This window comes from Lissotriton helveticus, chromosome 1_1 (assembly GCF_964261635.1).
Source record: "Lissotriton helveticus chromosome 1_1, aLisHel1.1, whole genome shotgun sequence".
Lineage (NCBI taxonomy): Eukaryota > Metazoa > Chordata > Amphibia > Caudata > Salamandridae > Lissotriton > Lissotriton helveticus.
The window spans coordinates 1,593,562,005-1,593,588,293 of NC_136057.1; the positions used below are offsets into that span (position 1 = coordinate 1,593,562,005).

At 49.0% G+C, this 26,289-nt stretch overlaps 1 protein-coding gene across 2 annotated transcripts in view; it reads left to right on the top strand.

The window, feature by feature from the left end:
• The window catches only part of ESPL1 (extra spindle pole bodies like 1, separase), a 588,475-nt gene that overhangs the window by 495,613 nt on the left and 66,573 nt on the right, over nt 1–26,289 (top strand). For both annotated transcript variants that reach the window (XM_078687592.1, XM_078687600.1), the window contains one exon: nt 16,552–16,656. In XM_078687592.1, coding sequence (XP_078543718.1) covers nt 16,552–16,656 — 105 coding nt within the window. The remainder of the gene's footprint in view (nt 1–16,551; nt 16,657–26,289) is intronic.

The following is a 26,289-nucleotide window of genomic DNA, read 5'->3' on the forward strand; positions in this document are numbered from 1 at the left end:
CTATGATTATGCCAGGGCTCATACTATATTAGTGTTTGAATACTTGCAATCTCCTTATGTTGCCACGTTTCTGCAGATCTACATACTGGGGCTGAAGGTATTGGTAAGCAATAGTTCCAGGGTTAGAATGTCAGTTTGAGTATGTGCAAAACCTACTAACTTGCATGTTTTAAGGGTTTTCAACAACTCTTCTCTAAGCTTTTCCCATACTGAGAAGTGTTGGAAATGTATTCCTGACAATGGCAGACGTAAACCTTCTTCCAGAGTTGGGGAAAAAAGTGGTTAGAGAGAAAGTGAACTAACATTCAGATTTTGCATGAGCAAATCTACACATGCACATTTTCTCATGCTAAAATGCAGTTCACAAATATTTTCTAAGAGTACTATTTCTTGTCCTACTAAATTCTTGGGAATTCACAAAAGCTGTATAGGTGCACTTGATGCAAGGACATATACCATGGGTGTACATCTGAGACTTTCTTTAATAATGGGCCAACTAATTTGGTCTGGCGGTGACCGTGACCTTTTGTGTTTATTAAATTCTGTCTCTCTGTATTGACTGGCTTCACTGTGAGTGACCGCATTCTGCTCTTTCATAAGGAGCATATCCGCACACAAAATAGTTGTGTTCAGTGCCAGTAACTAATGTGGCAGTGTGTGCTTTTTGAGACTAAAAAACAATTTTTGTGTTTGTCAATGTTTGTTATAATGGTGAGGGCCCGGTAACTCCCACACCAATAAGGCTTTACAAAACCCATGCCAATACAAGTCACACTTTGACAAAACTAAAAAGCTGACCACCAATTTCAGACCTACTGGCTTTGCCAGTGCTGGTTTATTTTTGTATCCCATAATCTTATTGAAACTGGTTACACTGATTTTCCATTATGAATGTTTTTGGGAAATAATAGCATGCATCAACAAATGTTACTAAATGATACACAATGTTTGTTATAATGGTGAGGGCCCGGTAACTCCCACACCAATAAGGCTTTACAAAACCCATGCCAATACAAGTCACACTTTGACAAAACTAAAAAGCTGACCACCAATTTCAGACCTACTGGCTTTGCCAGTGCTGGTTTATTTTTGTATCCCATAATCTTATTGAAACTGGTTACACTGATTTTCCATTATGAATGTTTTTGGGAAATAATAGCATGCATCAACAAATGTTACTAAATGATACTGCAAAGAAATGGTACCTGAAATGTAACAGTAGTTTAGCTAAAAAAAAATCCTTTCATTTTTTTTAACATTTTTATTTTTAAAGCAAAGAATAATCAATCTTGCTTTAAAGTTTCTGCAATTATTTGCATCAAATCAGAGAGCATTCTGGGACCATTATACACATTTTTATGCTGGAACGACTGTCAGTAATGCAGTCAGAGCTTACGATATTTACTTAGAGCACTCACCCTAATAAAAACTTTCAATTAATAAACAATAAATATAAGTTTGCAAAGCATAAATACATGAACAAAAATATTACCTAAACTGCAGACCGTGCCCTTCCCTGATCCATAATGTGGTACTGCAAACTGGCAGCCAAAGGGTTTGTGCTGCAAGGGGATTGGGCCTACTTGTCCCAAGGACAAAATGCACATGAAAACCTGTTGCCCTTAACCCCAAACATGTCCTGGGCGTCGGTCTATAGGAATTCCACATCCCTGGATCTCGGTGTATGCATTGTATGTCTGGCACAAGCATGCTGGTCTCAAGAATTGGGATGAACTCTTTTAGTAAACATATCATAAATCTTTTTTTTTTTTTTTATCACCTTCAAAGCCTTCTGGGACATTTAAATTCCTTACGTTATTTCTTCATGAATTATTCTCAAGAGTCTCAATCTTTTCTCTTAAGTTCTTTTCATCTGCTTTAAGGGAAGATATTTCTCCTTGATTTGTTTCAATCTCCCTATTCAGCTTCTGTACAGAGACTTCAGTAGTTTCCAATCTTTCCTCTAAAGAGTTTACCTTGCTCTCCAAACTTTCACACCTCATGTATCTTCTCCTATGTATTCAATTGCTCTTTTATTTCACTAAGTAGGGAGGTTATCATTTATTCCACCTCGATATGCATGCCCTTTTCTGCTTGCGAAGAAGGTTCGGGGTGCAATGTTTGACCCTTCTCCTGTGATCGCTCCTCTAACTCTGTCTGCCAACACCTGAAATCTATTTGAGGTCTCTAGGTTTCCCTGGTTACCAGTTACATATAGGGCAGACTCACTTCCCACTTCCTCTGCCATGTCTACTCGGTGTTAGTCTTTCCGTTTGTAAACCAGTATGTCTTTAGCTGTGATAAATTAAGATGACCCCTCCTCTGAGATTGCACTTCAAAATAAGACTGCAGGGAAGGAGTGATTTTAACGTAAACTTTTTTGTCCTTTTCGCCCTCCTCCTTTCGCTATTTTCCAGTTCGCTGGTGGATTATCCAGTCTGTTTGTTGAAGGGAGTAAAACAGTGGTGTCCTGTTGTGACTGTATTTTTAGGATTTGGTTTGATGCAACAGGAGTCTCTAGCACCCTCCAACCTCCTTACTTCTTTGTTAGGTTTTATTACTTCTGGATTGCCTGTTCTTTTCCCTGATACTGGGGACCTAGTAGCAACTCCTGCAGGTTTCCTACCACTTTTTTTCTTTGTTGGAGTCATATACGTCTTCATCCTTTATGTTTGCAGTGTAGTTTTAATAAATGTTGTCTCCATCTGAAAGAGACACGTTCGTGATAGATTCCTTACCTTAGAATATCCCCAGGCCTCAGACTGGATCCGGAATTTTTTTGCGTAGCAGTACCCTTTTGCGTCGCTAGGCGTCATCTGCGGCTCAGCGTCCGTCGTAGGCGCCGTGATGACGTCGTCGGAGTACTTAGACGCCGCCTCCGCGTGCTGACGTCAGTTCTTCTTTTTTCCGCGCCAGCAGCGCAGATCCGGCAAAAGTGGTACCTTAGTCATTTTTTGACTAAAACTTTTTACGATCCTTTTTGATCTTTCCTTCGAGTCTTCGAACGGTGCCAGAAGGGGTGCCAGGTTTTAAGCCTTGTGAGGATTGCGACCGACTGATGTCGGTCACGGACCCTCATCGTCGGTGTCTCCACTGTCTCGGCGTCGTTCATGACGACAAGACCTGCTCCGACTGCCGGGCCCTAACCTCGAGAGCTAGGCGGGAGCGGTCCCGCAAGCGACTCGAGCTCCGGCAGTCGGCCCCGCGCCGTGAGAGGTCCCAGTCAGGACGGAGGTCGAGGGACCGGTCGCGGGAGCGGAGCCACCATAGCTCCGGGAGTCGACATCACTCCTCAGGGTCGAAGTCGTCGGGTAAGCACAAGAAGTCGAAGAGACGTCATCGCTCTTCCGACTCCCTCGACGCTCGCACGACGTGGCAGGGGGTTCGGGTGACACCGCCCACGCGGCTCCGTCTGAGTCGATGGCGTCTCGTCCAGCCCCACACCCTCCGGTCCCTGGGCCACGCGCGACCCCGGAGGAGATCGAGCGGTTCCTCATGGCCATGAGGTCCCTCACCCCTCCGACGGGCTCTGCGGCGCCTTCGGGCCCAGTGGACCCGTCTGGGGGCACTAGCGGGTCGGGGGCTTCGGTCCCAACGCCGTCGGGCACTTCGCCGTTTGGAGAGGTCATCTTCCATGAGCCGGCCTTCTTGGCCAAGGGGGCCATCGAGCGCGTTCCTGGGCCAGAAGTAGGGTGTGGTTGCTACTCCCACTATTTTCTGGTACCCAAGAAGGGCAAAGGGGGCCTACGCCCTATCTTGGACCTCCGGAACGTCAACGGCTTCCTCCGGAAGGAGAAGTTCAAAATGATGACACTGGCTCAGGTCTTAGCTGCCCTGGACCCAGGAGACTGGATGGTAGCGTTGGACTTGCAGGACGCTTATTTCCACATCCCCGTCCTGCCGGCCCACCGTCGCTACCTGTGGTTCACGGTTGGCCACGAGCACTTTCAGTTTACCGTGCTCCCCTTCGGCCTTACCAGCGCCCCACGGGTGTTCACAAAGGTGATGGCGGTGGTCGCAGCTCATCTGCGCAGGTTAGGGTTTTCAGTCTACCCCTACCTCGACGACTGGTTGTTGAAGGCGGGCTCGCCCCAGGCAGTCGTCGGCCACCTCCAGACAACGGCAGACCTCCTGCACCAGCTGGAGTTCTCCATCAATGTGCCAAAGTCACACCTGTGCCCCTCTCAGAAGCTCCTCTTCATCGGAGTGGTTCTCGACTCGGCGCAATTTCGGGTTTATCCACCCGAACAGCGGGTTCAGGATATTCAGGCTCTGATTCCTCTTTCAGCCTTTATCCCAGATCTCGGTCAGGTTGACGCTGCGGCTTCTGGGGCTGATGGCCTCCTGCATCCTTCTGGTGCATCACGCCCAGTGGCGGATGCGGGCTCTGCAGTGGGACCTGAAGTTTCAGTGGGCCCAGCATCAGGGCAACCTCTCCGACCATGTCCTGATCTCAGAGCGCACTGCGAGACAGCTGCAGTGGTGGCTCACGGACCGTGATTGGGTCAGCGGCAGATCCCTCTCCCTTCCCCACCCGGAGCACGTAGTTGTGACTGACGCGTCCCTCCAGGGCTGGGGAGGCCACATGGTAGAGGCGGAGATCAGAGGCCTCTGGCGGAGTCCCGGCTCCATATCAACCTTTTGGAGCTGCGGGTGATTCGTCTAGCACTGAAGGCATTCCTCCCCTCTGTTCGGGGGAGTGTAGTGCAGGTGTTCACGGACAATACCACCGCCATGTGGTACTGCAACAAATAGGGCGGGGTGGGGTCGTGGACCCTTTGCCAGGAGGCTCTGCGCCTCTGGCAGTGGCTGGAACATCAGGGCGTGACCCTGGTGGTTCAACACCTGGCAGGTTCTCTGAACGCCAGGGCCAACGAGCTCAGTCATCGGTGCATGATGGATCACGAATGGCGTCTGAACTCTGACGTGGCGCAAGGCCTCTTTCAGCAGTGGGGAGCCTTGGTTAGATCTATTCGCCACCGAAGAGAACGTGCAATGTCATCAGTTCTGCGCGTTGGAATTTCCAAGGCGGCATTTGCTCGGAGACGCTTTTCGTCGCGAGTGGAGTTGCGGTCTGTTGTACGCCTTTCCGCCTATACCACTTCTGCCCAGAGTGCTGAAGAAGATCAAGTGCGACCGGGCCCAAGTCATCCTTGTGGCTCCGGACTGGGCACAAAGGTACTGGTATCCAGAGCTACTCAGTATGTCAGTCGATCTCCCGGTTCGTCTGCCTCTTCAGGAGGACCTTCTGTTGCAGCAGCAGGGGACGGTCCTCCACCCGAACCTGTCCAGTCTCCACCTCCATGCTTGGAGATTGAGCGGCGACAGTTAAGGCCATTTGACTTGCCTCCTGAAGTCTGTAACGTCATTCTGGCAGCCAGGCGTCCCTCCCCAAAGTCGGTATACGCCTGCAGGTCCTGTAAATTAATGGGTAGAGTGATATTGGCACGCTTGGAAACTTGGGCAGAATCATCAGGGATCATTGTAGAGTCACAGTATGGGTTCAGAAGAGGGAAGGGTACTACTGAGCAGTGCCTGAACTTAGCACTGATTATGGGCAAGTACATGGGTGCCAAAAGAAGTCCTATTTGTTTGGCATTCATGGACTTGTCTAGTGCTTTCGACACTGTATGCAGGGAGAAATTGTGGTGTATGATGGAGGTTATGGGTTTTGAGGAGCCTTTGGTAACTCTGCTCCGCAGGTTGCATGCTGCTACAACAGTTAGGGTTAGATATGGTCCTGGAGGTGAAAAAACCAGGCATATCTTTTCTACTGAAGGAGTTCGCCAGGGATGTATACTAGCTCCCTTTTTAATTTTGGTTTAAACGAACGGTTTAGAAAGCTTTTTGATTGAAACTGGTGCTGACTTTCCTAAGATTAATGGTAAAAAGATCCCAATGTTGCCATATGCTGATGATACTGTGCTAATGACCCTTACCCCCAATAGCATGCAGACTTGTCTGAATGCCTTTGATTTATTTATGGGAAAATTAGATCTTGGGGTCAATTTTAGCAAATCCTTTACCATGATGTGTGGTCAAAAGAAGAACGCGAAAATCCGCAACTTCAAGGTGAGGGAGTTTGGCATAGAGAAAGTTGATAATTTTAATTATCTGGGCAACCTTTTTAATAAAAAATTGAATTGGGAACCGTTGTTGTTAAACCGGGCACAGAAGGTTTCACAGCTAAATGAGGCTCTCTTTCGTTTTGCCAGTAAACTAGGACAACGACGCATTGCCGAAATGATATCCCTGTACCAGGCTAAATGTGTTTCTGTTATAACATATGGTGCTGGTGTTTGGGGGTCACAGAACTGCGACAAAATACAGATTGTGGAGAACAAATGTTTAAAACGCCTATTATGCGTTCCTTCGGGTACGTCAAATTCTTTTTGTCATAGTGAGGCTGGAATTGAGTTTGTTTGTGATACTATTCATATTGCACCCTTATTACTATGGTCTAAAGTTTGGCAATCTGATGATTTGAAATTGACGAAAGATATTCTTACAGATTGTCTTACACTTGAGCACTTTGGGGAAATCCCTTGGCTTCGATATGTCAGAGATACCTTTGATAAAATCGGGTTAGATATTATGTTTAAAAACCCTGATATCTTGAAAAAGGACTCTAAAACTATCATTAAAAAAGCATATAGCCAGAAATTGGGATCCTTGGGTGGTAATGAACAGGTACTACGTGTACAGGGAAAATTAGTGCGCCCATTTTATTTAACATATATCTTGAAAATGCAAGGACGCTTCTATCTTACTAGGTTTCGTCTCGGAACCTTACACTTCCTTTTTGCTTTCCCAGAGCAGGGGGGTTGGAAGGTGACATTACCCTGTTGTCCCTGTAATAATAAAGTGTCACAAAACACTCTACATCTTATTTTATTCTGTACCTTGTACAAAGATCCAAGAAATTCCTTCATTAGACCACTATTATTATCCCTTGGAACGCCTTATTACAAAGAAGGTTATGAATATTTGTTATCATTGTCAACGGAAAAGATCTGTAATGCCGTATTAAGTTTCATCAGATCGGCTCTTGCAATCAGAAACCGTTATTGATTTATCTCGTGTAAATCAGAACTGTGTAACTATGTATTATGATGTCTCCTTTTTGCCTTTTTTTTTTTTTTTTTTCTTTTTAGAGAAATGGTTATTGATTTTATTTTTTATGGAAATGTCCAATAATGCAGTTTAATGTTGCCTTTTTTTGGATTATTTGGAAATGTATTATGATTTAATGTTGTTATATTTTTAAATAATTGTATACTTTTATGATTTCCTCTGAGAAATCGAAATAAAGTTATTTGAACTAGAACGACTTGCCTCCTGAAGTCTGTAATGTCATTCTGGCAGCAAGGCGTTCCTCCACAAAATCGGTATAGGCCTGCAGGTGGAATAAATTTGTGGCATGGTGCACAGCAAAGGCTGTGGATCCACTTTCTGCCCCTTTTTCTGAGGTTCTTCTCTTCCTTCTTTCTCTTGCCCAGCAGGGCTCTGCTCTGGGCACTACCAAGGGCTACCTTTCTGCCCTTTCAGCCTTTCTAAGGCTGCCTGATCAACCTTCTTTGTTCAAGTCCCCTATTGTAAATCGTTTTCTGAAGGGCATCACACACATGTTCCCTCCTGTTCCGTTTGTGATGCCTCATTGGGACTTGAACCTTGTTCTTATGTTCCTGATGTGCGCTCCCTTTGAGCCACTTCACAACTATCCTCTCCGTCTTCTTACTTTGACGACTGCTTTCCTGGTTGCCATCACCTCTGCCAGGAGAGTGAGTGAGCTCCAGGCTTTCATCTAAACCCCCTTTCCTTTCTGTCCATCCGGACAAGGTTGTGTTGCGGACTAGGCTTTCTTTCCTGCCCAAGGTTGTCACGGCCTTCCACATCGGGCAGTCTATCACCTTGCCCACCTTCTTTCCGCCACCGCATCCCTCTAAAGAGGAAGAGCGGCTCCACCGTCTGGACCCAAAAGGTGCGCTCTCGTACTATCTGGATTGCACACGCCAGTTCCGGGTGGATGACCAACTCTTTGTTGGTTACGTGGCCGCTAAGAAGGGAAAGGCGGTGCACAAGCGGACCATCTCTCGGTGGATCATCTTGTGTATCCAGGCATGTTACTCCTTGGCTAAAAAGGAGCCCCCTGTTGGATTGCGGGCTCATTCCACTCGGGCCACGGCGACTACAACTGCCCTGGGCCGGGGAGTGCCCTTGCAGGACATATGTCAGGCAGCTACGTGGGCCTCGCTGCACACGTTTGCAAGACACTACTGCCTGGACAGCCAAGTCCGGAGGGATGGCTTCTTTGGCCGTTCCGTCCTCCAGGACTTTCTGGTGTGATTATTGGTTCGCAGACCCACCACCGGGGTTGGTATTGCTGGGGTATCTATTCTAAGGTAAGGAATTTATCACTAACGTGTCTCTTTCAGATGCACAAGTTACTACTTGTGTAACGATATATCTGTAAGAGACATTAGTTAGTGATAGATTTCTTACCGACCCACCCATCCTTCCCGTTCTGTGAACCGATATCTAGGGTTAAGGTCATCCCCTTTCAGGGCCCTAGTTTCAATGGCACCAGTGTTGGTTTTTAACATGGCTCTGCGTTTCTGGCGCGGAAAAACGGTCTCTAAGAACTGACGTCGGCACACGGAGGCGGCGTCTAAGTACTCCGACGTCATCACGGCGCCCACGACAGACTCTGAGCTACAGAAGACGCCTACCGACGCGCAAGGGTACTGCTATGCAAAAAAATTCTGGATCCAGTCTGACGCCTGGGGATATTCTAAGGTAAGGAACCTATCACTAACTAATGTCTCTTACAGATATATCGTTACACAAGTAGTAACTTGTGCGTTACCACTCAAATTGCTCCCTGATTGAATGGCACTGCCTAGAACCCCCTGGAAGCAAATCTGGTGTGCCGCTGCCTCCGCCCACACTCCGACTCCGCATCAGAGGAGAATGCCCTCGGCCACCCAGACTTTCTCTTGCAGTGCTGTTGCCGAGTGATGTATGCGCGCTGTACAGGTGGTTTCGGGTGATCCTTCATAGCACTTTCTTCCCCCCCAATGCACCTTCCACCCAAAAAGACCCCCACGTTACTCCGTACACCACTGCTCACCAACACTTTACTCACAGAAGGTAGCAGAGCTCCTGCCCCACTTAGCCGCCGGCCACCATGTTCCCAGTTTACGACGACATCGTGGAAGATTTATTAGGTTAATGCTCCCCCATTTATCAAAGATAAGCTTGTTCCTTACGCTCTGAATTAAGCCTTGCCTGATCTTCTGCTGGTCCCTTTTGCAGAAGCAGGTCTTCTGTGTTGTACACTTTCCAGAGGCTTTCTCTTCTCAGCCAGCCGAAGGGGACCATGCGAGTGCTCTTACGAAACTATTTTTCAGTTATCAGGAAAAAGTGTGCAGGGAGATTTGTGTGTATGTATATGTATATGTATATAGTATGTATATGTATATAGATATGTATATGGTATGTATATTATATGTATATGGTATGTATATGTATATGGTATGTATATGTATATGGTATGTATATGTATATAGTATGTATATGTATATAGTATGTATATGTATATTGTATGTGTATGTATATAGTATTTGTGTGTATGTATATGTATATATATGTATATGGGTATGTATATAGTATGTATATGGGTGTGTATGTATGTATGTATGTGTATGTATGTGTGTATATATAATAATCCTGTATTTGTAAAGCGCACAGCTACCCGTAGGTTTCCCGGCGCTGGGGGCCGTCTGGAAGATTAAGCAAGCTATTGCCCAGAGTCACATGGTGCTGGGCAGACCCCTGCTGCCGGTGATCGAACTGTGATCCCCAGCGTCCGTCGTCAGCCGCCCTGGCTGCTGCGCCACACATCTTCCAGTGTGTGTGTTCTAAGTCATCATAATTCATGAATAGCAATGGGATGTGTACTTAATAATTGGCACATTAATATAGGCTGGAAAGAGCCAAGCATTTTTGAAAAAAAATTGAATAGTACTTGTCATCCGTAGAACATTGGTATTTCAATGGGCTCTTGTGCAAATGCAACTCCCAGCCCAGAATGGGGTCTAGGGAGTGGAGACTGTACTTTACGCAGTGATAGCGGATGTTGCTGTAATGCACTTAAATTAATAAAATCAATGAAAGCACTTATCACTTTAAAAACGTTAGCAGTTCAAAGGGCCTTTTTTGTGCAAGAATATATCCCTGGCTTAGATCTACGTGAATAAGATGAGACTGTACTTCACTGAAAGGATAAGCACTTTAAATTTGTGATAGGAGTGGATTATATTGTACTTTACAAAAAGGGTCAGTATTAGTCACTTCAAATTCATCATTGAATTGAAATGTGACGGATATATAGGACATAGATACATTGGGTTTTATGCATACCATGAATGTGGAAGTGTAATCCATCTAAATTACTAAGATCAGTGAAAGGTGCTTGTCACTTTAAAAAGCATTGTCACTTGAAAAGCATTGTCATAAAAAAAAGCATTGTCACTTTCAAAGGCCTCTCTTGTGCAATAATACATCTTTGGTTCAGAATGATGCATATATGATCATGAGGTTATACTTTACAGAAGAGGATACAGCACTAGTGACTTTTGAATTAATCATGTAAGTGAAGTGCGACTAACTTGTAGGACATAGATACATTGGGCTGTATGTATTCCATGACTGAAAATGAATTAAGTTCAATGAAAGGCACTGGTCATTTTAAAAGCATTGTTACCATAAAGGATCTCCCTGTGCAATAATACATAATTTCTTTAACAAATATCAGCACTTTAGTGGAATCAATATACAATGGCACATTCTGGGTCTGGAAATACATAAAGGACAATGAAAATGTACTTCAAAGAATTCATTTGTTCCGGGTACAATTGTAGTAAGGAGATGAAAAAGTTAAAGAAAAAAAACTTAAATACTTGCTAATGTGGACTTTACGCCGAATTTTAATTGTAAAGAAAAGGAAATGACAAATTGCAATTATATAGTTAAAAATGGAATCTGAAAGAAACACGTTAGTTATAGATTCCCTACCTTAGAATTACCCCCAAGCGTCAAGACTGGGTCTGGAAAGTTTTTTAGTGAGCAGTACCTCTGCGCGTCGGAAGGTGGCGTCGGTCGGCTCCGCATCCGTCGTTGGCGTTGTCGCCGGGATGACATTGTGGCAGCTACTTAGACGCCGCCCTCGCACGCTGAAATCAGTTATTTCTTTTTCCGCGCCAGCCAGCGCAGATCTGGGAAGAGCGGTACCTCCAGTCACTTATCGATTGACTCTTTCTCGACTTGTCGACTTCTTTGAGTCCATCGACTCATGGTGCACGAGGGATGCCCGGCTAAAAGGCATGCGGTTCCTGTAACCGATTGATGTCTGTGACGGATCCGCACCACGTGTGCCTCTTTTGCCTGGAGCACGACCATGTGCTCAGACCACCGGTCGATGGCGCCGAAGGCTTTGTGGGAGCGGCCCCAAAAGCTGATTGAGCGCCTGCACTTGGCTCCATGCCGTTCGAGGTCCCGGTCGCCAGGGAGGTAGAGGCAATGGTCTCTGAGCCACCAACACCATTCGTCCAAGTCATCGAAGTCTTCGCACTCAGGGTCGGATAAGTCGAAGCATAAGAAATCGAAAAAGCATCATCGCTCTTTGACTTCTCGTCGGTCGGCCAACCTGACAAGGGATGCGGGTGGTGCCCCTCCCGCGGCTCCACATGCTGTGCCCAAAGAGTTGACTCCGCAATTCCCTCCTTTTCCGGGACCCAGAGCAACTCCCGCCTAGCTTCGTACGTTCTACAAGGTGATGCATGTCCTCTTTGGGTGACCCAGACCCGCCTGCGTGCCTTGGGGCCCCGAGGAACCGGTTGGGGGGCCCAGGCCTTCTCTGCCGTTGGCCCCGGCGCCTCAGGCCCCCCTTGGATCCATGCATGGATCCGGATTGGCGCCGGTTGACCTCATTACACCTCCACCGGCGCTGCTTCCTCCGGCACCATTACCGCATTCAACGCCGGTCGCCCCCGCAGGCAGCGTCTACCCAGGTCTCCATCCTGATGGGGACCTGGTCCGCCGTCACCCGATGCCGGATCTGGCACCAAGAGGGGTTTTTGTGCCCCTGTTCACTTCTGGGGTCCCTTTTCAGCCAGATTGGCACCCAAAAGATGAGGAGGAGAACTGGGAGGGGCCAGGTGACCCTTTAACTGATCAGATGGAATCGAAGCAGGACTGGAGAGAGGAACTGGGGGATGCCAGTGGTCTTGACACCCCCCCCCCCCCCCCCCCCAACCTTGGTATGTTGTCTCCTCCTTCCGTGGCTATGGCTATCCGAGTGTCGTATGCAGTGGTGTTGCGTAGGGTGGTCGAGGCTCTCAACCTCTAGCTTCCTACAGTGGTGGTCAGGACCAGCCTCCTGACGGAGGTGCTCTTACCGGCTGCGAGCTCTTCGGAGCCCCTGCTGCCGTTTAATGCGTCCCTCACCGACGTCCTTTTGGGCACATTGTCCAGTCCCATGGACAGGATGATGGACCCACTGTACTGTCCCAACACCCCACCCCGGAGAGCTTGGTTGTCCAAGCCTTCGCTTCCAGGAGCGCTTTCCCTACCGCTCCACCGGAAAGGATTCCAAGAAGCTGGACCATCTTGGGAAGATTTTCTGTTTCGCCAGTTTGTCTGCGGTCGGTTAACATTGCATGTCTCTAAGACCATTATTTTCACTCTGTGGGATACGGTTGCGCATATTCTGCCTCAGTGTCTGGAGGAGGCCCGGACAGTTGCTCTCCTAGGGTGTTGCTGCCGGGAGGGATGCAGCGAAGTTTGCCGTGCGTTGTGGGCTGGACACAGCCGACTCTCTGAGCAGGACTATTTCAATGTCAGTAGCGCTTCCTCGCTATGCCTGAATGAGATATACTGGCTTTTCAGGGGATGTCCAGAACACCTTGATGGACATGCCCTTTGATGCCTGTCGCCTTTTTGGCGACAAAGTAGACAACACTCTAGAGCGTTTCTAGGACTCACGGGCTACTGCCAAATCCTTGGACCTCTCCACCAGCCCTGCTCAGTCTGCTTTTCTTTTCACCTCTTTCGTGGGTACGGAAGATGTGCCCCCCCCCCCCCCCCCCCCCCGAACATTTCACCCAGAGCCACAGGCCGCAGCAAGTTAACCAACCTTCGCGGGGACATGGGAACAACCGTCATGGTTCCAGGGACCACCCCCCTTCAGCATCCTCTAAACCTTCCAAGTCCGACATTTCAGGCCCATCAAACGCCAGTATTTGCCGTCGCCTCTCCCACTGGTGCACCATCACGTCGGACAGATGGGTTTTGCTGATAGTCCGAAGGGGCTACTCCCTCCCCTCCAAGGCTACCCCTCCAGCCATGCCACCGCAATACCACTGCATGTCGGAGGATCACCTGGCCCTTCTTCAGCAGGAAGTTACAGCTCTCTTGGCCAAGGGAGCCATCTAGCACGTTCCTGTCCCAGAAGTAGGTCATGGTTGTTATTCCCACTACTTTCTGGTTCCCAAGGAGGACAAGGGCCTGCGTCCTATCTTGAATCTCAGGAACGTCAACTGCTTCCTCCGGAAGGAGAAGTTTGAGATGTTGCCGCTTGCTCAGGTCTTGTCTGCCCTACCCGCAAGACTGGTTGGTAGCGTTGGACTTGCAGTACGCTTATTTCCTCATCCCTGTCCTGCCAGCATTACCTGCAGTTCTCGGTAGGCCACCAGCATTTTCAGTTTACTGTGCTCCCCTTTGGCCTTACCAGCGTCCCTCGGGTGTTCAGGAAAGCAGATCAGTGGTTTCAGTCGTCCCCATCTGAGCTGGCTGGTTGTTTAAGGCGGGCTCGCCTCAGGAAGTAGTCTCCCACCTTCAGACTACGGCCGATCTGCTTTAGCTGGGGTTCTTCATCAATGTGCCGAAGTCACACCTGATTTCACTCTCAGGATCTCCTCTTCATCGGAGCGGTTCTGGACACGATGCGGTTTCGGATCTATCCTCCTGAATTTGGGCTATGATTCAGATCTTTCAGCCTCTAACCCGGGTTCCGGTCAGGCTGACCCTGAGGCTGCTGGGTCTCATTGCATCCTGCTGGTCGATCATGCCAGGTGGCATATGCGGGCTCTGCAGTGGGACCTGAAGTTCAAGTGGGCGCAGCATCAGGGGAATCTGTCTGACTGCATTCAGATCGCAGAGGGCATTTCACAACAATCGCAGTGGTTCAACCAGGATTGGGTCAACGGTAGATCCCTCTCTCTTCCCCAACCAGATTACACAGTGGTGACGGATGCATCCCTTCTGGGATGGGGCAGCCACATGGGAGAGGCGGAGATCAGAGTGTCCTGATCTCCGGCGGAGTCCAGGCTCCATATCAACCTTCTGGAGCTCCGGGCGATTCATCTTGCACTGAAGACATTACTTTCTTCTGTTAATAGGAGAGTAGTGCAGGTGTTAAGACAACACCACGGCCATGTGGTACTGCAACAAACCGGACGGGGTGGGGTCGTGGACCCTATGTCGAGTGGTCCACCGCCTCGGAACATGGCTGGAACATCGGGGCATTTCCCTGGTGGTTCAACACCTGGCAGGTTCTCCGAACGCCATGGCGGATGAACTCAGCCGCAGGTGCATGATGGATCACGAATGGCGTTGAACCTCGGAGGTGGTGCAAGGTCTGTTTCGACAGTGGGGAGAGCTTTGGTTCGATCTATTCGCGACCGAAGCGAACGTGCAATGTGAGCAGTTCTGCGCGTTGGAATTTCCTAGGCGGCACCCGCTAGGCGACGCTTTTCGTCACGAGTGGAAGTGCGGTCTGTTGTACACCTTTCTGCCTATACCACTTCTGCGCAGAGTGCTGAAGATCAGGCGCGACCGGGCCCAAGTCGTTCTTGTGGCTCCGGATTGGGCTCAAAGAGTCTGGTATCCCGAGCTGCTCAACATGGCCATCGATCCTCCAATCCGACTGCCTCTTCGGGAAAATCTTCTGTCGCAGCAGCAGGGGACGGTCCTCCACCCGAACCTGTGCAGCCTCCACCTTCTTATGTGAAGCTTGAGCGGCGGCAGTTGATGTCTTTGCTTGCCTCCTGAAGTTTGTGATGTAATCGTGGCAGCCAGGCGTCCCTCCACTAAGGCGGTATACGCCTGCCGGTGGAACAAATTTGTGGCATGGTGCACAGCAAAGGCTGTGGATCCCCTCTCTGCCCCTCTTTCTGAGGTTCTCTTGTTCCTCCTTCATTTGGCCCAACAGGGCTCTGCTCTGGGCACTATCCAGGGCTATCTCTCGGCCATCTCTGCCTTCCTTCGGCTTCCAGATGAACCTTCTCTTTTCAAGTCCCCAGTTGTAAATCATTTTCTAAACTTCATAACTCGCCTCTTTCCTCCTGTTCCTTTTGTTATGCCTAAGTGGGACTTGAATCTAGTATTGACCTATTTAATGTGAGGTCCCTTTAAGCCTCTTCACAACTGTCCTTTAAGGCTTCTCACGCTTAAGACTGCTTTCCTGGTTGCCATCACCCCTGCCAGAAGAGTGAGTGAGCTCTAGGCTCTTTCATCTAAGCCTCCTTATCTGTCCATCCGGACAAAGCGGTACTCAGGACTCGTCCATCCTTCTTGCCCTATATATATGTGTATATATATGTGTGTACGTGTGTGGGTGTGTATTTATGTGTGTGTGTGTATATGTGTGTGTGTATATGTATATATGTATATATGTATGTATGTATATATGTGTGTGTGTATATATATATATATGTGTGTCTATTAGATTAGTCTTGGGAGAGACTGTTGGGATGATGGAGAGCATTTGAGGGGAGGATTGTGTGCAAGAGGGGAGGGTACAAAAGTGGGAACAATGTTTATATATAATTTAGCAGCATTAAAGTCTGTTTGAGAACTGATCATTGCAAACTTAAACTATTGTACTCCATAGTTATTTTTATGAAGGGAAATGTTACTTCCCATTCCCCAAACATACTTGTCCACCTTCACCCATGACCTCTTGATCTAAGTAGGCACCGTAAATGACTGAGTTAGGCGAACAGTGGGTTCGAGGAGAGTGCTAGCTGGACCACTAAAAATGTACTTGGATCCTAGCTGATATGAGGTTTAAAGGATTTTGGGCACCCTGCCCACTGCTATGTTTTTGAAGAAAGTTGTTATAGGAGACAACCAGTACAAGTCGCTATGGTGGATAACGTTTCTGTTATAGTATGTCGAGTGGATTTATGGAGACCTGTTAATGTAAGTAATATGAAAAGAGAGTAGACTTTGTTTAACACAAGCAAACTTCTGCGCTTATTTGTCCCATGAACTTTCTTATCCCACTGACTCCTTAATGGGAGCATTTCCATCCCCCACGGCATGACATCACAGATTGTTTGGATGCTACTCAATATAACTGCAATAAAGATTGTTATATTTGAAAAGTGATATGAATGGGCTTGAACTACTGAGACACTATGTGAATCTGATAAGAATGCATGAATAAAATTACCACATTTGACAAATCTCAAACTTCTATTTCTACAGAACTTGCAAAAACTCCCCTGGGAAAGCGTTCCAACCTTGATATCCAGGCCGGTAACTAGGTTACCCTCACTCCGTTTTCTGCTCAGCTACGACCTTGTAAAGAAGGTGAGTTGCCTGATAACAATGAGCTGCTTTTACAGTAAACTCAACACGTCCTAAGCATTTGAGTTAACTTATTAATGAAGTGCAGAGAAAAATCAACCCTTTTTACTGATTAAACAGACTAACATTGGATACAGTAACAAACAGGCAGCAGCTAGGCTGGTTTTAAAGACCGTTTTTTGCATACTGCATCTTGCTTTAAAGATGTACCGTAAAAAAAATAAAGAAATTGAATACTGTTGGAACTGGGATTTCTGGTTGGCTAAGGCTTGTGCCAAAACCAGGCAGAAACAACCACTCTAGTCAGGGCAAGGGAGTTACACGCCAATGATAACCCCTGCTCACCCCCCTTGGTAGCTTGGCACGAGCAGACAGGCTTATCCCGGAGGCAATGTGTAAAGCATTTGCGCACGCCCACAGCAACATCCCAGGCACACTACAAAAGGAACTCCACACAAGGTTTAAATAAAAATACCTTTTGTATTCTTAAAACACATCAGATAGTAATCACACCATATACATTGTGCCAACTGGCACGGGCAATATTAACAAGGGATTATTTACACATGACAGGGCCACATGGGCCACTTTCAGGATCAACACTTAGCAGAAATAGCACTTCTAGAATATAGAATAATTGTAGCACAGAATAACAAGTGTAGGACACAACCAGTAACCACTGGTAAAAGGTAGGTGCACACTACGCAATACTAATCACCATAGGCATAGATCACGCAGGGACACAAACTCACTAGTATAAACTATACTAGGCAAAACAACCTCCTAAGCATAAACACATTTACAGGCATAAAGGCATTGCACATTACGCATAAATCACATTAGGGCTAACCAGTATAAACACAGTAGGCAATCTCCTCACTAGCCTAAACACATTAGACCCTCCCTCCTAAGTATAACTCACATTTAGGGGCGTAATTCACAGTGAAGTACAATCTCACTAACACAAACCTCCATAGGTAAAACCATCTCTAGAGGTATCAACACAGGGTGCGTAAAACATACTAGATGCATTACATTTCCTAGCACCACATTTAAAGCACATATCAATCACATTAGGGCTTTGTGCCCTATACCTCTACCAGTCCCCCAGGCCAACTGGCCATCAAGAAGGGGGTCAAATGCCCTCTGTCCAGAAGGTCAGGGCGCGCTGCCAATGCAGCGCCAGTCAGGGGTGCGCCACCGGCGCAAACCTAAATGTTGCAGATGCCCACTACTTGCTGGGCAGCTGAGAACAATAACCGGGACTAAACGCTGCAGCTGGCACTAAATGGCGCCTAAATGGTGCAGCTGACCACTACTTGCTGGGCAGCTGGGAAACAAACTGCGACATGGGCCCTCACTAGCCCTTAGGAGCAAAACTGCGCCAAAACGTTGGAGCCCTCTGGCTCAAGAAATACATATTGCGCATTTTGGAGCCCTCTAGGCTCTGGAAGAAACAGTGCACCGCGTTGGAGCACTCTGGGTCTGAAACAACTGTGTGCATTGGAGCACTCTGGCTCCTACAATAATCATGCCCGCTGGAGCCACGCAGGCTCAGGAACAAAGATGCGGAACGTTGGAGCGGCCCTCTGCCATCCGGGGCTGATCGGGAAGACTGGCACCCCTATGGTGCCTTGATGCGTAGCGGGGCTAGGGCCCCGTACACCACATGCTCCTTCCGTGTGGGCAGCCCTCTGTCAAGCTGGGCTGCCTGGAAGAGGAGTACCGGTCATGTTTCCCGCCCCGCCCCCACTCACCGGCTCGGGCAGGCTCGGGGTGGCTTCCTGCAGCACGACACGGGGCTCTCTCCTTGATCCCGGAAGCTCTGCGCTGCTATCGGTGGTCTCGGCCGCTGCTGCACCATTTCACCCGGGCCCCCTCCTGGGACCCGGGGCTCTCTCGTCTGCTACTGCGGGGCTCTCCCCTTCACTCGGGAGCCCCATGATGTTACACAGTAACATCACTTCCTTTTCCGTCTGGCGGCCCGCCCACAACCAGGCGGGCAGCGAACGGCTATGTCGGCGGTGATTTTCGGTGGCAGTAACTAGGGGGGGCACCCTCGAAGTACAAAATAAAAGTTGAAATGGGGTGGGCACCCGTTAAGGCGAATATAAAGAGAGATGGCACCCTTAATAATTTCTACAAGCAAACGAAGACGCAGGGTGGGCACCTGCGCACTCTGGGACATTAAAATAAGCGTGATGGCACCCGCGCTGCCAGCTAAAGGGCAGGAGCGCTTAAACACCCCCCCCCAGGGAAAACGACAGCACTCTGCCCAGAAACCATGATAAAGCGCCCACGAGGCGCTGGGGGCCCAGAAATCACCAAAGGCCCCAGAAATGACCCCCACAGCAAGGAGGGTCCCAGCAACAAAGTCCTCCTAGGTGAAGAGGGCAGGAGGGTGTCCAGATAGAAGTCCACCAGCAATCCAGGGGCTGGGCAGAGCCCAGGGAGGCAAGTGTTCCCCTGGGCCCCAACAGCAGCACGCCCCTGGTAGATTCAAGTCCGGAAACAAGAACATTTTCATGGGGTCACAGCCCCTCTTTTATACACCATTTCCTTTGTTGAAAAAGGTGCAGGCAAGGGGCGAACCAGATGCAACAGGTTCCTGAGTACTTTGTTTTGCTCAGTCCCTCTGCCTATTCACAGGATGGGTCAGGGACATCAGACCCACCACAGGGGGTGGAGCCAGCTTTGTGGAGGGAAGGCCCAGCCCTATTCAGGTCCCAGGTGCACTCCTCCCTCCCATCAACATGCAGATCTCTCCATTCACCACCGGGGCAGACCCATCCTGACTCCTGGAGCCAGGCATACCAGCCAATCACAAGCCAGACACTCAATTCACATTCACTGCACAGACATGCCAACTTCTAGAAGTGGCACTTCCACACTAGACACGATAAATCCGCGCACATCATCGCGCAGCATTTAATCACACGAGGTCACACCTACCAAACTCGACCCTGCACTCCCCACACATCAGGAACTACCATGGTCACACATATTCCCCATGCATTCCTATGGGAGGGCAGGCCACTCACCACACATACACAGAGTGCGCACGCACTTTACACTGGACCACAGTGAAAAAGTGCGCAGAGGCCTAAAATCACCAACACGAGGTTACAGAAACAGACTATGCAAAAGCAAACCGTTTCGGGGTGATCCTGCCAAAAGGGCCAAGTCCAACACAAATGCCATTTGGTACCCTACTCCCCTTTCCTACTTTGCTCATTTCTTTCTGATATATTTTGCAGAGAATGATACTAAGTTGAATTGCCAAAGAAGTGTAATCTTATACAAGTAATGGTGTGTGAAGGACATCTTGCCCTACTTCCCTAGCTTAGGGCACCAGCATCGTATGAAGTTGTCAGCAGCATTAAGCTGGGTATGACTACAGCAATACTCATGGACTAAACTGTCCACTAAGTTCTCTTGAGGGTCATGCTGTGCCAAACCCCTCATACAACTGTCTTGATCTGAAGGCATTCTGGACAATCTTATCCTAATGTGATGTTGGGGCTTGGAGCTGAAACCTTGCAACAGGTGGAGTGAGAAACAGTTCCTTTGTCCTCTGGAGTTTGCTGATGCTCGCTGTCCACAATGGCCATGCAGAACAGAATTTGAAATAAGCAACAGAAAAATGTGTGCTTTGGGAAAGCAAAGGCCAGCAAAGAAGTTAATGAGAAAAGGGTCAATTTACTTAGACTGCCCTAATCTGGTGCTACAATAGAGGGTTGTAGGAAAGTGTCCCTTTTTGACATGGTCACCCACACTTTTTGCCTGTTTTATGCAATTTTGACTGAAATGTACTAGGTTCCTGCTAACCAGGTCGCAGTGCGCTTTCCCTAAAAAAAAGTGAACTGTGCAATTGTACCTTAATTGGGAAGACCTTAAGCACCGCTAAGTCCTAGTAAATGGTACCTCTGTCACCTAGGGCATGGGTACTAAAGAGGATCCTTAAGGGCTGCAGCATGTATTATGCCACCCTAAGGGACCCATCACCAAACACCTGTAGACTGGCATTGCAGGCTGTGTGAAATAGTGCAAATAAGCGTGAAAACACGACATGGCACACACCATGTGTGCCATGCTCACAGACACTACATGCAGTATATGTCACCCCTACAAACAGGCCTTAAAGCCCGAAGGCAGGGTACATTATCTTACATGTGAGGACATATCTGCAGGAGCTGATATGCCCCTGTGCTGTCAAGTACAATTACTAGATACTACAAGTGAACAGGGATGCTATTTTAAGTATATGTACTGGGCACTGGTTATTAAGGGCTCCCCAGCTACATGATGGGTTCACTGAAACCTATGGTGTTTAGTATCGAACGCCTTATCTTAACTTTACGCCTCTTTGCAGCCACCAACGTCCAGACCAAAAAATATGTGGCAGACTCTCCAAGCCTATCTGTTCTTTAGAAAAGCCTCTGATGTTACAGCAGACTTAACTTGATGATTCGAGCTTTCTGCAATCCCGGTAGCGGCATGCCCTGTAATTATGAATGTACAAGTTGCCTACCACCGCCCCTTCCCCCCCACTATATTTGTCAAGTTGCACGTCTATTTCTATACTGTATGGCTGCAGGTGTACACTATACAACCTGTGCAGCATATTTGTTTGTCTTTGCTAAACTGAAAATAAAGTTAAAATAAAAACACTTTGTCTTAAATCCACTACTAGCATCAGTATGAATTTATTAAAACAGGCACCCAGAGGGAACTGTTACAGTGCCACCTGAAACTCACACCATTATCTAGTGTGCTGACTGACTGCTATTGTCCAGCCTGCCATCAGATATGTTTTTGACCCCCCTTCTGGTGAGAGCCCACACTCTTATGGAGAATGCACCTCCATGCTCTGGAAAATTCCACTTTAAATTCAAAGGAGTACAGGTAGTCGTAGGTAAAACGGGTACGTTTATTCATGTTTAAGCGGATGCAAAATCAACAAGGAAATGCCTGTTCCGTGAAGGTAATGGACTAAAATAATTATCTGAAAGAGACACGTTCGTGATAGATTCCTTACCTTAGAATATCCCCAGGCGTTGGACTGGATCCAGAGATGTTTGCGTAGCAGTACCCTTGCGCCATCGAGCGCGTTCCTGGGCCAGAAGTAGGGTGTGGTTGCTACTCCCACTACTTTCTGGTACCCAAGAAGGGCAAATGGGGGCCTACGCCCTATCTTGGATCTACGGAACGTCAACAGCTTCCTCCGGAAGGAGAAGTTCAAAATGCTGACACTGGCTCAGGTCTTAGCTGCCCTGGACCCAGGAGACTGGATGGTAGCGTTGGACTTTCAGGACGCTTATTTCCACATCCCCGTCCTGCAGGCCCACCGGCATTACCTGCAGTTCACAGTAGGCCACGAGCACTTTCAGTTTACCGTGCTCCCCTTCGGCCTTCCCAGCGCCCCACGGGTGTTCACGAAGGTGATGGCGGTGGTCGCAGCTCATCTGCCCAGGTTAGGGGTTTTAGTCTTCCCCTACCTCGACGACTGGTTGTTGAAGGCGGGCTCGCCCCAAACAGTCGTCAACCACCTCCAGACGACGGCAGACCTCCTGCACCCCTGCTGGGGTTTTCCATCAATGTGCCGAAGTCACACCTGTGCCCCTCTCAGAAGCTCCTCTTCATCGGAGCGGTTCTCGACTCGGCGCAGTTTCGGGTTTATCCTCCCGAACAGCGAGTTTGGGACATTCAGGCTATGATTCCACTCTTTCAGCCTTTGTCCCGAGTCTCGGTCAGGTTGATGCTGCGGCTTCTGGGGCTGATGGCCTCCTGCATCCTTCTGGTGCATCACGCCCGGTGGCGGATGCGGGCTCTGATGGGACCTGAAGTTTCAGTGGGCCCAGCATCAGGGCAACCTATCCGACCATGTCCTGATCTCGGAGGGCACTGTGAGACAGCTGCAGTGGTGGCTCACGGACTGCGATTGGGTCAGCGGCAGATCCCTCTCCCTTCCCCAACCGGAGCGCGTAGTTGTAACGGACGCGTCCCTCCAGGGCTGGGGAGGCCACATGGGAGAGGCGGAGATCAGAGGCCTCTGGTCTCCGGCTGATTCCCGGCTCCATATCAACCTTTTGGAGCTGCGGGCGATTCATTTAGCACTGAAGGCATTCCTCCCCTCTGTTCGGAGGAGTGTAGTGCAGGTGTTCACGGACAACACCACAGCCATGTGGTACTGCAACAAACAGGGCGGGGTGGGGTCGTGGACCCTTTGTCATGAGGCTCTGCGCCTCTGGCAGTGGCTGGAATATCAGGGCGTGACCCTGGTGGTTCAACACCTGGCAGGTTCTCTGAACGCCAGGGCGGACGAACTCAGCCGTCGGTGCATGATGGATCACGAATGGCGTCTGAACTTGGACGTGGCGCAAGGCCTCTTTCAGCAGTGGGGAGAGCCTTGGTTAAATCTATTCGTCACCGAAGAGAGCGCGCAATGTCATCAGTTCTGCGCGTTGGAATTTCCAAGGCGGCACTCGCTCGGAGACTCTTTTCGTCGCGAGTGGAGTTGCGGTCTATTGTACGCCTTTCCGCCGATACCACTTCTGCCCAGAGTGCTGAAGAAGATCAAGCGCGACCGGGCCCAAGTCATCCGTGTGGCTCCAGACTGGGCACGAAGGTACTGGTATCCAGAGCTACTCAGTATGTCAGTCGATCCCCCGATTCGTCTGCCTCTTCAGGAGGACCTTCTGTCGCAGCAGCAGGGGACGGTCCTCCACCCGAACCTGTCCAGTCTCCACCTCTATGCTTGGAGATTGAGCGGCGACAGTTGAGGCCATTTGACTTGCCTCCTGAAGTCTGTAATGTCATTCTGGCAGCCAGGTGTCCCTCCACAAAGTCGGTATACGCCTGCAGGTGGAACAGATTTGTGGCATGGTGCGCAGCAAAGGCTGTGGATCCTCTTGCTGCCCCTCTTTCTGAGGTTCTTCTCTTCCTTCTCTCTCTTGCCCAGCAGGGCTCTGCTCTGGGCACTATCAGGGGCTACCTTTCTGCCCTTTCAGCCTTCCTAAGGCTGCCTGATCAACCTTCTTTGTTCAAGTCCCCTATTGTAACTCGTTTTCTAAAGGGCATCACACACATGTTCCCTCCTGTTCCGTTTGTGATGCCTCAGTGGGACTTGAACCTGGTTCTTACGTTTCTGATGTGCGCTCCCTTTGAGCCACTTCACAACTGTCCTCTCTGTCTTCTTACTTTGAAGACTGCTTTCCTGGTTGCCATCACCTCTGCCAGGAGAGTGAGTGAGCTCCAGGCTCTTTCATGTACACCCCCTTTCCTTTCTGTCCATCCGGACAAGGTTGTGTTGCGTACTAAGCCATCTTTCCTGCCCAAGGTTGTCACGGCCTTCCATATCGGGCAGTCTATCGCCTTGCCCACCTTCTTTCCGCCACCGCATCCCTCTAAAGAGGAAGAGCGGTTCCACCGTCTGGACCCAAAACCTGCGGTTTCATTCTACTTGGATCGCACACGCCAGTTCCGGGTGGAGGACCAACTCTGTTGGTTACGTGGGCGCTAAGAAGGGAAAAGCTGTGCACAAGCGGACCATCTCTCGTGGATCATCTTGTGTATCCAGGCATGTTACTCCTTGGCTAAAAAGAAGCCCCCTGTTGGATTGCGGGCTCATTCCACCCGGGCCACGGCGACTACAACTGCCCTGGGCTAGGAAGTGCCCTTGCAGGACATTTGACAGGCGGCTACGTGTGCCTCGCTGCACACGTTTGCAAGACACAGCTGCCTGGACAGTCAAGTCCGGAGGGATGGCTTCTTTGGCCATTCTGTCCTCCAGGACTTTCTGGTGTGATTATTGGTTCGCAGACCCACCACCGGGGTTGGTATTGCTGGGGTATCTATTCTAAGGTAAGGAATCTATCACTAACGCGTCTTTCAGTTGCACAAGTTACTACTTGTGTAACGATATTTCTGATAGATACATCTGCCGTGTGGATTCCTCACCTTGTGAATATCCCCTTGCGTCAGCAACATTCGGAAATTCTTTTTGTAGCCTGGACGTCATAAAGACACGACATCGCTCGCGACTCCGTTGACGTCACCGACGCCTATAACAGGCCCACGCCGGCGTGATGACATCAGTTCCCTTTTTTCCGCCGTCGTCGACGCTAACGGTTTCGGGATACTCTGTAGCTTTACTGGTGACTTTGTTACTATTTTTCTTAGATTCTCCATTCTCTGCCCTTTTTCTTCGATTGTCATGTCGACAAAGAAAACAGGTTTTAAGCCTTGTAGAGAATGTGGAAAGATGTCCGTTACGGACCCACACCAAGACTGCATTTGGTGTCTGAGCTCTGACCACGACGTGGATGGTTGTTCGTCGTGTCAGAAAATGAATCCGAAGGCTCTGCGAGAAAGGGAGTCAAAACTTCTTGTGGCTAAGCTGAAGGCGAGTAAAGTTAGAAAATCTTCAAAACACTCGAAGAGATCGAAGTCGAGGTCCAGATCGAGATCTCGTGAGGCGTCGGTCTCGAAGTCTTCATCTGATCATGCTTCCGGCTCTCGTAGAAAACATAAGAAGAGGAGACATGAGTCCCGACGTCATTCGGATGATAGGTCTGGCTCAAGATCGAAATCTCCAAAGAAAATGAAGTCGAAGGTAATTCCTCCACAAGTGTCAGATCAGGAAGTTGAGGCCTCACCTTCGGAGTCGATAGTCCATTCTCCGACTCCGGTTCCGGATCCGTCTCCGGCTCCATCTTCGAATCCGGAGGACGCCGATGGAGTTCCTGTTGAAGAGGAGACTTCGAATCCTGTTAATTTAACAGATTCTAATCTGCCTCGAGGTCAACCTGAGCATCCACCATTTCCAGCTCCAGGTCAGGACCCTTCTGCGTTTCTAAACACGATGTATGGTGTTTTCTCAAGATCATGGCACCCCTCTGGAGCACCTTCGGGTCCCATGGGTCCAATGGCTTTTAATTTGGGTGTACCTCACGCATATGCTCCGGCACCTTTCATGCCATATATGCCAGCCCCGACCCCGCTGTGGCAGTACCAGGCTCCACCGAGGTCGACGCCGATATAGACGCCGGCTCGACCGAAGTCGGCGACTCCGGCTCCGGAGTCGCCGGCTCCAAGCAAGTCTATGGAACATCCTTCCAAACCTTCGGATTCGATTCCGACGTCGGCTCCGGCGCCGTCGAATTCGACATTGGATCCGGCTGCACTTCGAGTAAAACTGAGGTCTAGGATAGAGGCTCAACGTCTCCTAGATGAACTGAGATTTTGAGTCTCATTCAGACTTGGAAGAAGGTGAGCTGGATGGGAATGATTTCGAGGACCTGGCAGAGGCGAGTGGTCTTGAATTTTCTCCAGATTGGGCTTTACCTTCGGGGTCTGATACACCCTCTAGAGATGTTCAGCCATACCACGTTGTTATGAAGAAGGCAGCAGGATTTTTAGGTTTGACTTTACCTACTGTCGAATTTAAGTAAAATTTATTGACTGAGGTTCTTCATTCTCCGAACTCAGCGGTAGAACCTTTACTACTATTTAATGATGCTTTAACAGAGCCCATTATGGAAGTATGGAAGAAACCTTTTTCTGCTCTTGCAGTTTCAAAAAGTGTGGCTAGGAGGTATAGAGTGGCTCCTGAAGATCCTGCCTTGTCCTCTCACC